A 14,646-nucleotide genomic window follows, 5' to 3' on the forward strand; every position below is an offset into this window, starting at 1 on the left:
ACATATCTGTTCATCCGTAGTCCGATCGGGGGTTGTAATGATTCAGCCAGTGTGATAGTAGTAACCACTGTTGTTTGGTCTTTTCGTCCGTCAATCTCGTTTCGATCTACTGTGCCATGGCGCAACATGGAGAAAACATGGTAAGTGTGCCGACAGCACAAACGCGTGTGTCATGTGTCTCTTCTGTATACCCGTTCCAATTGTACTTGTTCTATCCCTTGATACTTAGACTGATCAGAATAAACTATAGCCACCGCGGCCATCTGGTCTCAAGCCTCCAAGTCGCATACCAGCAGTCTCCCTAGGTCTCACTGAAATGTCGTCGTCTGACAACAATGCGCGCGCCATGATGCCTCCTCCACCTGCATCACTGAAACACAAAGGCTCAGCACGTATGCATTGCTCGCTGCCCACCTCCAGACCCAGCTACTGATCATCTGAAACACCCAGTGCCAGAGCCAGCGCCGAAACGAAAGACACTGGCCGAGCGAGCGGGCGAACCAGGTCGAGCCAATGCCGTACCACGACCCGTCAATGGAGGCTTCAGGTCGACCGTGACTTCCTCAATGCGCAACATGTCGGACGCATCCACCATCTCGTCCCGCACGACTTCCTCTTCCCTGTCCTCAACGCGCCAACCCTCGGCGAGCTCCTTCAAGTCCCGGCCACCCACTGTTGCCTCTACCCATCGTCCCGCCAAACCTTTGACACAATCGCGCTCGCGATCTGCTCTTGCGACAATCCGCCCGACACAGTCATACGAGGACGAAGACGACGATTCGGCAGGTGACGATTCGCAACTGCCCACCAAAAGAAAGGGTATGCACCTTCCCTCCCTGTTTCCCTCTCGAAGCTGTGACAACATCAAGAACATCAACATGGCGCCGAGGAGACAACGTAAGCGTCCAGAAATGTCAATGCAGACTGGCGCATCTATTGTCAAACCAAAGGCCATTACCTCCAGCACTGTTTCATCCAATCATCAAAACTCTCCCCTCCGTAACGTTTCCCTCAGCTCTGCCTTCCAGACACTCAGCCTGGAATCCAACATTTCTTGGGCTGAGGAAGGCCGCGCTTTTCCTTCATCGCAAGACGAGGCAATCTGCCCCAAAACCCCTTCTTACATTCCTAAATTTGTGCCAAAGACTCGGCTACCAACAGCTAGTCTGCCCGCCGCTGTCGAATCCCCCTCCCTAAAGAGTTCTTTTTACCAAAACACTCACGGCAAGATTACCTATTTGACGCGCGATTCTAACACAATTGCTCCAGCATGGGATACCAAAGGCAGACTCGAAGACATGGAGGTCCTATACTCCCAGCTCAAATCTCAACTAGACTCGGCATCCAAGGAAAATCACGGCATGGAAGACAGCATCGGAATCTACAAGACGAGGAGTATGACCGCAGATTCCAATTCTCTGCCCTCATGCAGAACTGACCATTGTCGCAGTCAACGAGCTAGAGGCCATTCGCCTTCAACTGGTAACGCAGAACCAGACTCTGTCAACAGATATGCACGACGTACGACTCAAGCTATCTTCTGCAAACTCGAAAATCGACGATGTCACCCGGTCGCACAATATCGAACTCGACGACATGCGTAGAAAGCACAGAAACGCGATGGAAGATAGCAAAGACGACCACCGGAAAGAGATTGAGAGACTGACACGACAGGCGACGCATGACCTCGAAAAGCTACGGAAGGATACCCAGGAAGAGATTGAGAGGCTGAACAGAACACGACAACAGGAGATTGAGGAAAGAGAACGAGGGCTGAAGGCCGAGCTGGAGGAAGAGCGTAGCAAGCGTGCCAAAGAGGTTCAAGAGCTGACCACTCAGTTTGCCATGCAACGCCAGAACACGGACATTGATATGACCAATAAAGACCGCGAGATTGCCGCTCTTCGAACAGAGCTCAACGAGACCAAGGCCAAGCTTGACGGATCGATCGCCCTGGTGAACAACCTGAATGAGAAACTGGCCGAGGCCTCGGCGAACACGATGACATTGGACACGTCAATGAGGGCAATGAAGGCCAAAATAGATTTCTTGGAGTCGGATAATCAGGCCCAATCGACCGCCTTTGCCGAGATTCACCAGCAGATGCAAGATGCGGTCGACAATGCTGCCGCAGCACAAGAGAAGCTCCGCCAGGAGGAAACCCTTCGTCGCAAATTACACAACCAGGTCCAGGAACTCAAGGGCAATATCCGCGTCTTCTGCCGTGTCCGTCCTCCACTGGGTGAGGAAGAGAATCAGAAGGCCGAGATCGAGTTTCCGGATGCAGAGGCCGACAGCAAAGAGGTCGCCGTGCAAGGCCCAGAGCAGAAGAGCGCCATGGGAACCGTCACGAGACCGGTCACTGGCTTTTCCTTCGATAGAGTCTTTTCGCCGAAATCGCAAAACGCCGAGATCTTTGACGAGATCAGTCAACTCGTGCAGAGCGCGCTGGACGGCTACAACGTCTGCATCTTTTGTTATGGACAGACCGGCTCAGGAAAGACGTACACCATGTCCTCGGTAGACGGCATGATCCCTCGCGCGGTGACGCAAATTTACGAAAGCGCCAAAGCCCTAGAAGAAAAGGGGTGGAAATACAGCATGGAGGGCAGCTTCGTCGAAGTCTACAACGAAACCATCAACGATCTACTCGGCAAAGCAGAGGAATGGGAGAAGAAGAAACACGAAATCAGACAAGATCCGGTCAAATGCAAGACGACAGTGACAGACGTCAATATTGTCGAATTGGATTCTCCGGACCGGGTGAATAATATTCTAGAGCAAGCGACGCGGAACCGTCGTGTCGCAGCCACAGCGGCCAACTCTCGCTCTTCTCGAAGTCACTCCGTTTTTATCCTGAAGTTGATGGGCGAGAACCACATCACGGGCGAACGATCGGAAGGCACATTGAATCTTGTCGATCTGGCAGGAAGCGAGCGTCTGAGTCACAGTCAAGCCACAGGTGACAGACTGAAGGAGACGCAGAACATCAACAAGAGTCTGAGCTGTCTGGGAGACGTCATCAGCGCTCTGGGCCAGGGCAAAGATGGCAAGCACGTCCCCTATCGCAACAGCAAGGTAAGCATGCATATTGTGTCCTTTGATCCTCTTCCAAACCATATGCAAGAGCTAACAGGAAGCAAAATCACAGCTGACCTATCTCCTGCAATATTCCCTTGGTGGAAACAGCAAGACTCTGATGTTTGTCATGATCAGTCCGCTACAAGCGCATCTGAGTGAGACGTTGACGAGTCTGAAATTCGCCACAAAGGTTTGTTTTTCTCGCGTTGCAGTTCCACTCCAATCCACCCTTCTCAGACTTTCTTTCTGATTAGATCTCTTTTTTTCTGTTCTTGGTTGTATATGGTGGAGCTAACTTTTGTCCTAGGTACACAACACGCACATTGGAACTGCCAAAAAGCAGACCAAAGTCAAAGAGTGAGGAAGGATTTGTGTCCTTTTTTCGCTACGCTCTCATTCTTCAGTTCCCCCTTTTGCTGTTCTGGTCTGCCCACGAGTGCGTGGAATTTCCAAGATTGGAAGGGAAAGACAAGAAGAGGATATCGCTCCGAACAGGATCGAGTATGTGCCATTGCAGTACATACAGTACGCGAACGAGAAGACAGCAGGGAGGGGAGACTAATTGGCTCCAACTCTGACGTGCGCCTCGAAGAATGTGCTGTATTAGAGAGACAGACATTTTCTCTTTCTTTCTTCCTTTACTTATGATGATGATTCCTCCTTTCACTTGGTCTATTCGTTTCCTCTCTGAACCTTTTTCCAAATGCTTCTGTGCTCTTGCGGCTTGAGTTAATCGCAGAGCAGATGTCAATGTCGAGATATACACTGGTTTCTGTTCTGGTTCTGATTCGAAGTGACTGTGTGTGACAGACTTTGAAATAACTTAGTTGCCGTTGTGTTTTCCTTTTTCGTGAGTGTTGTAACGTGATGGCTAGTAGAGATCGAGATGTGTGTGTTGCACTCTGAGCGTGCACCAATTCCCCCTCTCTGCCCTCCCCCCCTTCCCTTTTTCCAGCAGCGCAAAGCCTACGTCCTCCACCCCTGCGTCAGACTATGCAAGCGATCAATAACAACAGGACCCCACGCCTCAAGACTCCTATGAATCAAATTATCGAAAAAAGCGACCGCCTCGTCCTCGCTCAACTGTAGACAGAACCTCTCCTCGACCTTCTTGACCGCCATCTCGCCGCCAACAAGTTTGATATCGGGAATACTCGCATCCTGCATCAGCGCGAAGAGGTTCAGTATCAGACTGCTCGAGCGACGCAGCGTCGTGAACGCCGTGAAGCAGTACTGTCTGAACTCATCGAATTGGGAGTCTGGGTTTTTCTCGAGCGACGACCCGCCTAGGCCGTCGATCATCTCGACGCTGAGCTTCATCGATGGCGCGAGCGGTTTAGGATCGCGGCCTAGGATGTAGCCGAAGTCGGCGTGGAAGAAGTGCCCTGAGGGTGAGAGCAGCAGGTTGTCCATGTGCCTGTCGCCGACGCCGAGGAGGTAGGTTATTACGCAGTAGCCTGCTAGTGACTTGACGTAGGTGTCCATTGCTTGTTTTCTGACGCCGAGGATCGAGGATACTGTGGGGGTAGGGTTGTTGTTCGTTGATGAGGACGAAGAGGGGGGAGGAGCTGACACGGGGTTGTTGCGTCGGAGGTACTCGAGGATGGAATTGTGGTATTTGGTGCTTGCGAGGATGTCGGACAGCGGCTTCGAATACACGAATTGGACTGCGCCGGCCAGAGCACCGGTGGCGAGGATGCGATAAGGGGAAAGTTGGAGGTTGAGATTCTCCTTTTGCAACAGTCGGTCCATTAGCGAGATGATTTGTATCACCAACTGGTCCTGACGCAGGTTGTCGCCGACTTTAAAGATCATGGAGAAGCAGTCTCCCTTGCCCTTGTCGGTCTTGAACTTGAGCAATAATGGCGACAGAGTCGACTTGAAGACGTTGGCTTCTTCTGGCACGACTCCGGTGATGTGTATCGTCGGATCGAGAGGTAGAGGCAGAGGGGGGTCGATCTTGATGAGTTCGTTCTTGGGATCAGCGAGCGCCTTTTTCAGCTTGTCAATCTTACGCTGTCTGTCTTCGCGCGATGATTGAGCATCTTCAGACAGCTTGGACAGAACGGTGATGAACTCTCCTTGTCGAAGCAGCGTCTTCCGTCGCGCTTGGCCCTCTGCCGTCTTCTCGAGTTCTTGCATGAAGTCATAGGACACACGTGCGTACAGCTTGCGATAGGCTACAGCCTGCGGGTCGAGACTCGAGCGGTCGTCGAGCTCAACCATCAGATACCAGTGCAGGTAGTTACCGAGCAAGATATTGGCTGCAGAGCGCGAGATCAGGAAGGCAGCGAGAGAAGAGTCCGAGTACTCGGGATTGTCGGACGTGGCATCTGGCTCGAACTTGAGTGCTTGGACGAGTTGCAGCAAGTACAACATCAGCTCCTGTTTTGTTGTCAGTAAGGTTTATAGAGAGCCAAAGAAAGAAACCGACCTCGTCATCAGCCTTGCGTAGCCGGTCAACAGCATATGCACGAACATCAGGATTAGTAAAGTTGGGAGCAAGCAACTCCAAAGCGTCGTCGGTGTCAATCTCCTCCCACTTAGGAAGCAGTTGTATGACCTGTTTGACTTCATTGGGGTCGGTCCACGACGTCGATTTGATCAGTTTCGTCAGAGCACGCTTGTCTCTGGTGAGGTAATGCCTGAATTTGAATATCTTGTCCTTCTCCTCGGCACTGAGCTCGGCGGTGGGACCATAAGACATGATTGCGTTCAGCTGATCTCTGGTCTTTGGATTTGGCTTGAGATGTCTGTCGAGCATGCCGATGCGTTGATTCCTCACAAGACTTCTGTGCTTGGTTTCTGCGGGGTTGTCGCTGAAGCCAACCTCGGGGTCGTATATGCGGATCAGGTGCGTGCCGTTGGGGTCACCATAGCCGGGAGTGTTGGTATCAATGCCGGCAGCGAAATGCACTTCGGGAGGAGGTTTCAGCCTCACGTCAGACGTCGGAGTGTTTCGTACTCTGATGTTAGAAAGTGGAGGCGGCGGGTATTCATGGTCGGTGAACACAACAGGATGATCGAAACGGGGGAGATCAATATAGAGATAGAAGATGGCATTCCGGTCATCATCATCATCATCGTCGTCGTCGTCGTCGTCGTCAGGCGTCTGGCCATCAATACCCAGACCGGTGGCAGTATCGTCGTCAGCATTTGCAGCTTGCCCGAGCCGAGCTGGTTCCAGAGTGGAGGCGTGCCTCAGGTTTGTCCGCTCCATGCGTTCGATCTGCCTGAAGAGCATCTGGTCGAGCCACTTGTTGTCTGGAATCTCGCCCATCTCGTGTTTTTTGAGTAGTTCGCTCAGTCTTTCCAGCTCAGCCGCTCTCCGGCCATGTTTGTCATTCGCGTAGACGTGTTTCTCCTCCTGTCCGCGTCTCGGCTTCTTGGGAGCCCAAGGAGTGGTCGAGTCGCTGAAGCCGTCTGCAGGCTTATGTCTCCACAATCTACACTTCTGCCTGCCCTTTCTCAACGTGCCATCGTCGTCGAAAAGAGAGATGGTCGTGCCCCCAAAGGGGATGTGGTGTCCTCGAGCGCCTTCATTTCCGACGGGCGACAGGTCCCAGACGGTCAGGGCCAGTTGGGCGTTGAGCGGAACAAGCGAATAATTCACGGGCAGCTCGAGCCACTCATTCCACACTCGCGAGTTCTTGAATGTCCTGTATCGAGTCTGGGCGTGGACTGCTAGCGGTTTGCTGTCGGCGAATATCTGGGCAGTGACATAGACCTCGGATGTCGGACTCAGGTTGGATCCTCGATGGCGGAGTTCCGGCTTTCGCAGTAGCGTCGAATAAGGCAGTGGCTTCTCGTAGCCTTCCAGTCGTCCTCTATATCGTTGTCTCGAGTCAGCTCTGGAGTTGTCCATGTGGTGGTGATCGGAAATACAACCCACACCTTGACGTTGACCCGCGTCTTGAGATCCGACGAACTGGCGAATGTGAAGCTGTCCATTTCTGCTTCTCTACCAAGTGGCCAGATACATGTCTAGTGGAGAGTCACTTGTGTTTCCTACCGGACTCTGGAGTTGTGATGGGACGGTTATATCATATCATTCATGCATACGGTATAGGTATATGTGGCCCCTGCTTCGGAGATCGGAGTTGTGATAAGGCCTATCCTTATCGCTGGCTGCCTCGGCCCGTAGAAAACACACCAACCTTAAGCTATCTCAATCATTGGCAACATAGCTCGCTACCAATCACCTAATTCAATACAATTCTTGCCAGAGCGCAAATCTCACTTTGTTCTCCTAGACGCGACTGAGTCAGTAGAGGATTTATCTACCTTTACGGTAGATAATCCCATCAATCTCGAGGTAACACGCGTGAAAGTCGAAGCGCGTGACGCGCCCCGTGTTGGGGAAGTGACCTCATTGGCCAGGCAGACACCAGTAATTGCCTGTTTGTTACATTCACACTATTAGCAATTTTATCGTGCTCATCCATTAGTTGAGTGTGCCACTGTATGACCAATGAATAGGACATGAGCAGTCAAGGCCGTAACATCATCCCGAGTGCAAAAGTGAACGACCTGTTTCTCGTCAAAAATGGCCGACTCATCTGCATATCATCGTCCTGACGAAGAAGAAGACGAAGAAGAGGTAGATGAGACCGTAAGCTGTTCACAATCTGTATCACAAATATTCAGACAAAGATGCTTACCGTCCATGCAAGGGCTACAAAACCGTCAAAGATGCCGTGCTCTTTGCCATCGATGTCAGCAAGACTATGCTCACAAAACCTCCCGAATCCAACTCTAAGAAGGCTGATCGGGAGACTCCCACCGTTGCCGCATTGAAATGCGCGTATGCCTTGATGCAACAGCGCATCATTTCCAATCCCAACGACATGATGGGCATCCTCCTCTTTGGCACTGCCAAGTCTCGTTTCCAGGATGAAGACGAAAACAGTCGTGGCCTGTCCTATCCGCATTGCTATCTTCTGACCCCCTTGGAAGTACCGTCGGCTGCAGATGTCAAGCAACTCAGAAGTCTTGTCGAAGACGAAGAGGAAGCTCAAGACCTCCTACAGCCTTCGGACGAGGAAGTCTCCATGGCGAACTTGCTCTTCTGTGCCAATCAGATCTTCACTACCAAGGCTCCCAACTTCTCCTCGAGACGACTGTTCCTTGTTACAGATAATGACTCGCCACACACCGACGACAAATCGCTGAGATCGGCAGCGGCCGTCAGAGCAAAGGATCTGTATGATCTGGGTGTCGTGATAGAATTGTTCCCAATCTCCAGACCTGATCACGCTTTTGACCGATCCATCTTCTATAATGTTCGTGCTCCTCTGTTCGAATCAGGTCATTAATTGCTAACTCTGCCAGGATATCATATACAGTGCTACACCATCTGACCCCGAAGCACCCGCCCCGATCACCAAGGCCGCCAAGGCAGCTGCGAGTGGTGATGGCTTTACTCTCTTACAGTCTCTATTGTCAAACATCAACTCGAGAGCAGCGCCTCGACGAGCCTTGTTTTCCAATCTACCTTTCGAGATCGGTCCCGGTCTCAAAATCACAGTCAAAGGCTACATAATCTTCAAACGTCAACAACCGGCTCGAAGTTCATACATCTACCTGGAAGGTGAAAAGCCGCAAATCGCAGTCGGCTCATCTCTTTTCCAAGCAGAGGACACGGCGCGCACAGTGGAGAAAGCCGAGATTCGAAAAGCGTACAAATTTGGTGGCGAAACCGTGACCTTCACTCCCGAAGAAATGCTGGAGATCCGCAACTTCGGTGACCCGGTCCTGCGAATCATCGGATTCAAGCCGATCGCTTCATTGCCGATATGGGCAAACTTCCGTCCGTCGACATTCATCTACCCCTCCGAGGAGGATGTAGTTGGAAGCACGAGAGTCTTCTCTGCTCTCTATCAAAAGTTGTTGAAAGACGAGAAGATGGGACTTGCATGGTACATACCACGCAAGAATGCCACACCCACATTAGCAGCAATAATCCCGTCATCCGAAAGGCAAGACTCGGATGACGTCCAGGTCCTGCCTCCAGGTCTATGGATCCACCCGCTTCCATTCGCAGACGACGTACGCTCAATACCAGAACAATCAGTGATCCACGCGCCAGACGAACTGATCGATCGAATGCGCATCATAATCCAACAACTCCAGTTACCCCATGGAGTGTACGACCCCCACAAATACCCGAACCCTTCCCTCCAATGGTTCTATCGCATCCTGCAAGCACTAGCGCTAGACGAAGATCTACCAGAACAAAAAGAAGACAAGACGATACCCAAATGGCGCCAGATCGACAAGCGAGCGGGCGAGTTCATCCTCGACTGGGGCCAGGATCTAGAGGACTGGTACAAAGTATGGCAGAAAGAAAATGCCGGACGACAAATCGCCACGAAACGAGGATCTGCCTCGAATAACACCTTGACATCTAAAGCCGCAGCAACAGCAACACCCGCCGCGACAAAGAAACCGAAAATGGAGGGTAGTGGGGACAGCGGCGTCTCGGACGAGGAGATGCGTAAACGCTTCGAGCAAGACACGCTCGGCAAACTGACTGTTGCCATGCTCAAGTCTTTCTGCACGAGTAAGAAGATCAAGCTGCCGCCTGGAGCTAAGAAGGATTTTATCGTCGAGGAGGTCACTGGGTGGTTTGAGAACAAGATGAATCTGGACTGAGTTCAGGAAACATTGTCTCGACCGATTAGGGTTTCATGCACGGTTCTCTTCTTGCTTCCTTCATTGTATTTTATTAACAGACGAAGCGTGTGTTGTTCGCAGAAAGGCATCATGCATTTGTACTATGGTCTGATCACATCGGCGTTCCTGGCGAGGCGAAAAGGAGGAACAGGAGCTACTGTAGTTGTATGAGCGGTGTGCAGAGAGTGTCATGTCTCCGCGCCAGAGATACTGTATTCATCACGAGACCGAAGGGTTACCCCAGTCATAAGTGCTCATCACGGGATCCTGGCGCCATGACAACAAGTTTGATAAATGTAGAGGCTGGTAGAAATTACTGAACACCTCTTGGCAAGAAGAAAACCTCTTACCCCCCTCCACTTCTTCATCACAACGTTTCAACCACAGCCTCACGCCCCTTTCCTACTCAAGAATCAAACCACAGCGTCAAAATCAAGACCACAACTGCGGCTTACTCGCACTACCGTATTTCGCCTGCCAAGCGAAGAAATACATCAACGCCGCCAACGGCTGGCCGACGAGACAGAAAGAAACCCAGAAGATCAGATTTCCGATCAATTTGCCGTTGATGCCTTTCATCTTGGCCAGGGGGTCTGTTAGGAAGATCAGGGGGAGCTGGAACATCATGCCTAGAAATGCGACTCCTGGAAAGAATGGAATACATTAGTAAAAGACGTGGGACCTGAGAAGATAGTACTTGTACGTACCGAGGATGTTATGCGTAGGCATACCGACGAGCAACTCGTGCAACACGCCAGAAAACAAAAAAGTGGTTATCTGCGCGACCAGGGGCGGCACGCCCCTGCCTACCATCGGTGAGTATATGTGTCGCTTCATGAAGTGGAAGACGGGCTTGTTCCAGCTCGACCAGTAGCCCCTGACGCCCGTCGTGTTCCACCAGTCGCCGTAGAACTCTCTGTCCGCGAACCGCATGACCTCCGACAGGCCGTTGAGGAAAGACTGGAATAGTGCGAAGAAGCCTGCGAGCCAGCAGAAGAGGGAGATGGTCGATAGCTTCATCAGACGCTCGAGGATGTCGGGGATGTTGAGCGAGGAGATGCCTCCGAGAGAGTTCCGGAGCAGTGGAGCGGCGTATTGTGCGCTGGCGACCCAGATGACGATGCTGAGACCGAGGACCTCGAGACAGCGCTTGAACACAAAGTCCCAGCGGATGCGCTCGGTCCTTGGGTAGACGGGCTGGTAGACCAGTGTTGGTGCCCACCAGAAGTAAGTAAGATTGCGCAGAGTGATGTTCTTCGGGTAAGGGCAAGAGTTATATAACTCGGGCAGAGGCGCAGAGGCGTAGGGGTAGAGAAGCGCATGTCGTAGGTCTCGGTTCGTGAAGGCATATGAGCAAGTCTTGAGCCAGACGATGATGGCGTGCAGCTCGCAGAGCGTGCCAATGCCTGGATGGTGGATGTGATAGTAGACTACATACGTCGCAATCACGAGGTTCAGTGTTGCATTAATACCGTGGGCGAAAGCGATGAGGTGCCAAGCTGCTCTGAAGGCGCGAAGCTCTTTGTATCTTTGGGTTGGGTCGTTCTCTGGTATGTCCTTCTTTTTCGTGCGCGACAAGGCGCCTTTGGCTTGTTGTGCGGCAACAAGCTCAATGATATATGCAACGAGAAGGTGACAGGGAACGAGGAAATAAAGAATACTGCCGTACACAACATCTTGCCTTCGATAATCGTGACAGCGAATACAGATCAACACGCCATATTTCTTATAGTTTTCTATCATCAAGCGGAGGTTCGACACAACTGCATATCGATTGTGGTTAGTGGCGTTGAACACACTACGATAGGAAGAAAGATACTGACTGATAACCAGAGCTCCCAAGTTTCTGAACCCGAGGAAACTGGGACTCGCCTTTGATTCGTGGCTCAAACATGATGTTTTAGAGACCGCATGCACGGCAAACGTATGTCTGTATTTCTTGGGTGCTGTGTATGTAGGAGACGCCGCCGTCTTGCTTTCTTCTGTTGTTATTGATCCACGAGGAGCCATTGCAGGCAACTCGTGGCTCGTCACAGAAGCAATCTTCATTGACGATGCCATACTAATAGCAGAAATGATTTTCTACTAATGCAGATTATTGCTCCCGTAGTAGTCGCAATGGTGCAGCAGATACCCCCTACCTCTCGGATTTAAGTAAATTAGATGTCCGTTGCAGTGAGACACGCACGAGCTGTGCAATGGCAAGTTCTTACAACTGTACAGTCTCGCAGAGAAATCGATGAATGGACCAAGAGCTCTAGTCCAACATGTTGAATTTGAACTTCCACAAGTGAGTGCTGTCGATGTCACTCAATGCTCTCGTGTATTCCTGCGGTTGAGCTCCCCACTTCCCCCAATGCTCCAACTTGCACAAAACGGTTCGGTTGTTGCATCCTGCCGGCGTTTTTCTTGGCCAAATCGGCCACTCGTCTTTCCCGACGCCCACTTCTTTCTCGCGAAACGGATCTCACGTATAGCGAGCGCCTTACAGTACATTGCTGTTATAGTAATGTATCGAAGTCACTAAATCGCACGTCAACATTCGGCTATAATAATACTAATCTTGTGAACCGGGCATCGCACCAGTACGCGTACACGCGTCATTCTGAGCTGGGAGGAAGTGTCTTACAACACTTTTCAACCTATCCTGTTTTATATCTCTTCTGGCGCGAATCAATACAATCATTCCCTGGCTTATTGTCTTACTCACGGACAGACCAAAGGAAAGACGGGGCATCATAAGCTCCCTTGATTGGCGTGAACCAGTCCTGCTCTGTCCCTCATAGTCGGCGAGCACGCGAAATATGGATGGCCAATTCCAGACAGATCATGGCCAGAACCATGAAGGTTTCAGAGCGAGAACGAGGATGTCGCGAAGTATGTGTAATTCTATATCTCAGTCTTACGAGTCGCTACTGGATAGCAACCTGTGTTATTGTGCATCATTAACATACTACAGGACCGGCTACGGATTACAGTTCAGCAATGGCTCAATGGGTCTTGAACAGGCGGCCTCAGAGCTGTGTCTACAATGGCTACGAGGCTGAAAGACCGAGTCCGAGCTACGTGATTGATGTATGTCAAATTTCTTTGTCTATGCGCGGTCATGTTGGCTCACCTGACATCCCACTCTTCGAGAATGTTACTAATAAACACCACTTAGATGCCTCCGCCTCCAGCTCGAAAGGCGAATGCAGTCGATTCGCTACCAGCGAAGCATCTCCACTCATCTCTCAACAAAATGCGACATCCAGTGAATATGGTCAAGTGGACACCCGAAGGACGACGCCTGCTTACTGGGTCCACCAGTGGCGAATTCACATTGTGGAATGGAACTGCCTTTAACTTTGAGACCATCATGCAAGCTCACGACAGTGCCGTCCGAGCAGTGGCATACTCACATAGTAACGATTGGCTCATATCAGCCGAACAGGCTGGCATAGTCAAGTACTGGCAGCCAAACTTCAACAACGTCAAATCGATACAGGCTCATACCGATCCGGTCAGAGATTTGGCTTTTGCTCCCACAGACTCCAAATTCGTGACTGCTGCAGATGATGCAACTCTCAAGATCTTCGACTTCGCAGGCGGTGTCGAAGAATCTGTGCTTACTGGCCATCAGTGGGATGCCAAGTGTGTGGACTGGCACCCGACCAAAGGTCTGCTGGTCTCTGGTTCGAAAGATCATCAAGTCAAGCTCTGGGATCCGAGAACAGGTAGATGTCTGACGACCTTGCATGGTCACAAGAACACCGTGAGCAAAACACTGTTCGAGCCACAGCACGGTGTCCTACTAGCTTCGTGCGCTCGCGACTCTACGGCGAGAGTGTTTGATATACGCATGATGCGAGACGTCTTCTTACTGCGCGGACATGAAAAGGAAATCAGTACCTTGGCCTGGCACCCGATCCACTCCTCCATGTTGACCACCGGCGGTGCAGACGGTTCAATGAATCACTATTTACTTGACGAGCAGAATCTTCCAGCCGACGCTGCTCCTACACTATCGCCTTACGATGCACCGGACAGCATCGACGCTGCAGCTCAAACAATATATCCCGCACACAAAGTCTCATTCGCACATGATTTCGCCATTTGGAGCCTTGACTGGCATCCGCTTGGTCACATTCTAGCTTCTGGATCCAATGACCGTGCAACGCGGTTCTGGTCACGTCCCAAGCCTGGCGATAGCACATACAAGGACGATAGATGGCACATTGGTCAATCGGCGGCAGAAGCACAAGGCACCTGGAAACGCAGTGGAGACAGGAATGCACAGAATGAAGATGACGAAGCGGAAGACGAGGCAGAAGGCCTCGAAGATCAGAAGATGCCATCGCGACAATCAATGTTGCCTGGACTGCCTGGTATTGGTGCAGCGCTGCCATCCTTCCCGGACGGTACCAGCACGGGCGGTGCGCAGCCATTATCACTACCAGGTCCCGGGGACTACGGCATGCCCGTACATCAGCACATGCCACCAAATCTACCTTTCCATGTCCCTCAGGGTGGCGGGCCTCCAGCACATCCTCCGGGTGTAGATTTGGAGAAGCTCAAGCAGATGTTCGGGGGCCAGCTTCCCGTCCCGCCGCCCATTCCGCCACAGGGTCAGAATGGGCCATCATTCCCTCCGCCACCACTACCAGGTTTCTCCGGCGCACCGCCTCCACTACCAGGCATGATGCCTCCGGGTTTCGCACCGCCTCCAGGGTTCCCGATACCGCCTCCACCGGGCGGCCTTCCAGGCATGACACCAGGCATGACTCCCCAACAACAGCAACAGTTCATTCAGCAACAAAATCGGAGGAGGGCTCCGCTACCGAGCCAACAGGAAAGTCTACAGGAAGAAATGAAGAGGGGAAAATATACGAAGCCACGATGAGCTAGCTG

The 14,646-nt window shown here is 51.7% G+C and overlaps 5 protein-coding genes across 7 annotated transcripts; 3 read left to right on the plus strand and 2 right to left on the minus strand.

Annotated features, from left to right (window-relative positions):
• Positions 1-116: 116 nt before the first annotated feature.
• AAFC00_004004 (uncharacterized protein) lies at positions 117-3,442 on the plus strand (the record flags this gene model as incomplete). 2 transcript variants are annotated; one of them, XM_069343568.1, is made up of 7 exons in its annotated part: positions 117-140; positions 251-392; positions 451-819; positions 1,270-1,395; positions 1,451-3,078; positions 3,152-3,271; positions 3,389-3,442. In XM_069343568.1, 7 exons carry the CDS (start codon positions 117-119, stop codon positions 3,440-3,442), a joined length of 2,463 nt encoding a protein of 820 aa, XP_069202121.1. The 2 variants fall into 2 exon arrangements, with proteins under 2 accessions (XP_069202121.1, XP_069202122.1); XM_069343569.1 differs by having other exon boundaries at positions 138-140.
• Positions 3,443-4,047: 605 nt separating this feature from the next.
• AAFC00_004005 (uncharacterized protein) lies at positions 4,048-7,032 on the minus strand (the record flags this gene model as incomplete). The annotated part of the gene is made up of 3 exons (XM_069343570.1): positions 4,048-5,466; positions 5,516-6,908; positions 6,974-7,032. 3 exons carry the CDS (start codon positions 7,030-7,032, stop codon positions 4,048-4,050), a joined length of 2,871 nt encoding a protein of 956 aa, XP_069202123.1.
• A 595-nt stretch (positions 7,033-7,627) lies between these two features.
• AAFC00_004006 (uncharacterized protein) lies at positions 7,628-9,735 on the plus strand (the record flags this gene model as incomplete). The annotated part of the gene is made up of 3 exons (XM_069343571.1): positions 7,628-7,693; positions 7,755-8,363; positions 8,413-9,735. 3 exons carry the CDS (start codon positions 7,628-7,630, stop codon positions 9,733-9,735), a joined length of 1,998 nt encoding a protein of 665 aa, XP_069202124.1.
• Positions 9,736-10,188: 453 nt separating this feature from the next.
• Positions 10,189-11,817, minus strand: AAFC00_004007 (uncharacterized protein; the record flags this gene model as incomplete). Of its 2 annotated transcripts, none has more annotated exons than XM_069347766.1 (3): positions 10,189-10,400; positions 10,464-11,519; positions 11,580-11,817. In XM_069347766.1, 3 exons carry the CDS (start codon positions 11,815-11,817, stop codon positions 10,189-10,191), a joined length of 1,506 nt encoding a protein of 501 aa, XP_069202126.1. The 2 variants fall into 2 exon arrangements, with proteins under 2 accessions (XP_069202126.1, XP_069202125.1); XM_069343572.1 differs by having other exon boundaries at positions 11,580-11,766.
• A 743-nt stretch (positions 11,818-12,560) lies between these two features.
• AAFC00_004008 (uncharacterized protein) lies at positions 12,561-14,638 on the plus strand (the record flags this gene model as incomplete). The annotated part of the gene is made up of 3 exons (XM_069343573.1): positions 12,561-12,633; positions 12,716-12,831; positions 12,920-14,638. 3 exons carry the CDS (start codon positions 12,561-12,563, stop codon positions 14,636-14,638), a joined length of 1,908 nt encoding a protein of 635 aa, XP_069202127.1.
• Between the last annotated feature and the right edge of the window lie 8 nt (positions 14,639-14,646).

The sequence above is a fragment of the Neodothiora populina genome (genome assembly GCF_041146345.1).
Source record: "Neodothiora populina strain CPC 39397 chromosome Unknown canker_contig_17, whole genome shotgun sequence".
Taxonomy (NCBI): domain Eukaryota; kingdom Fungi; phylum Ascomycota; class Dothideomycetes; order Dothideales; family Dothioraceae; genus Neodothiora; species Neodothiora populina.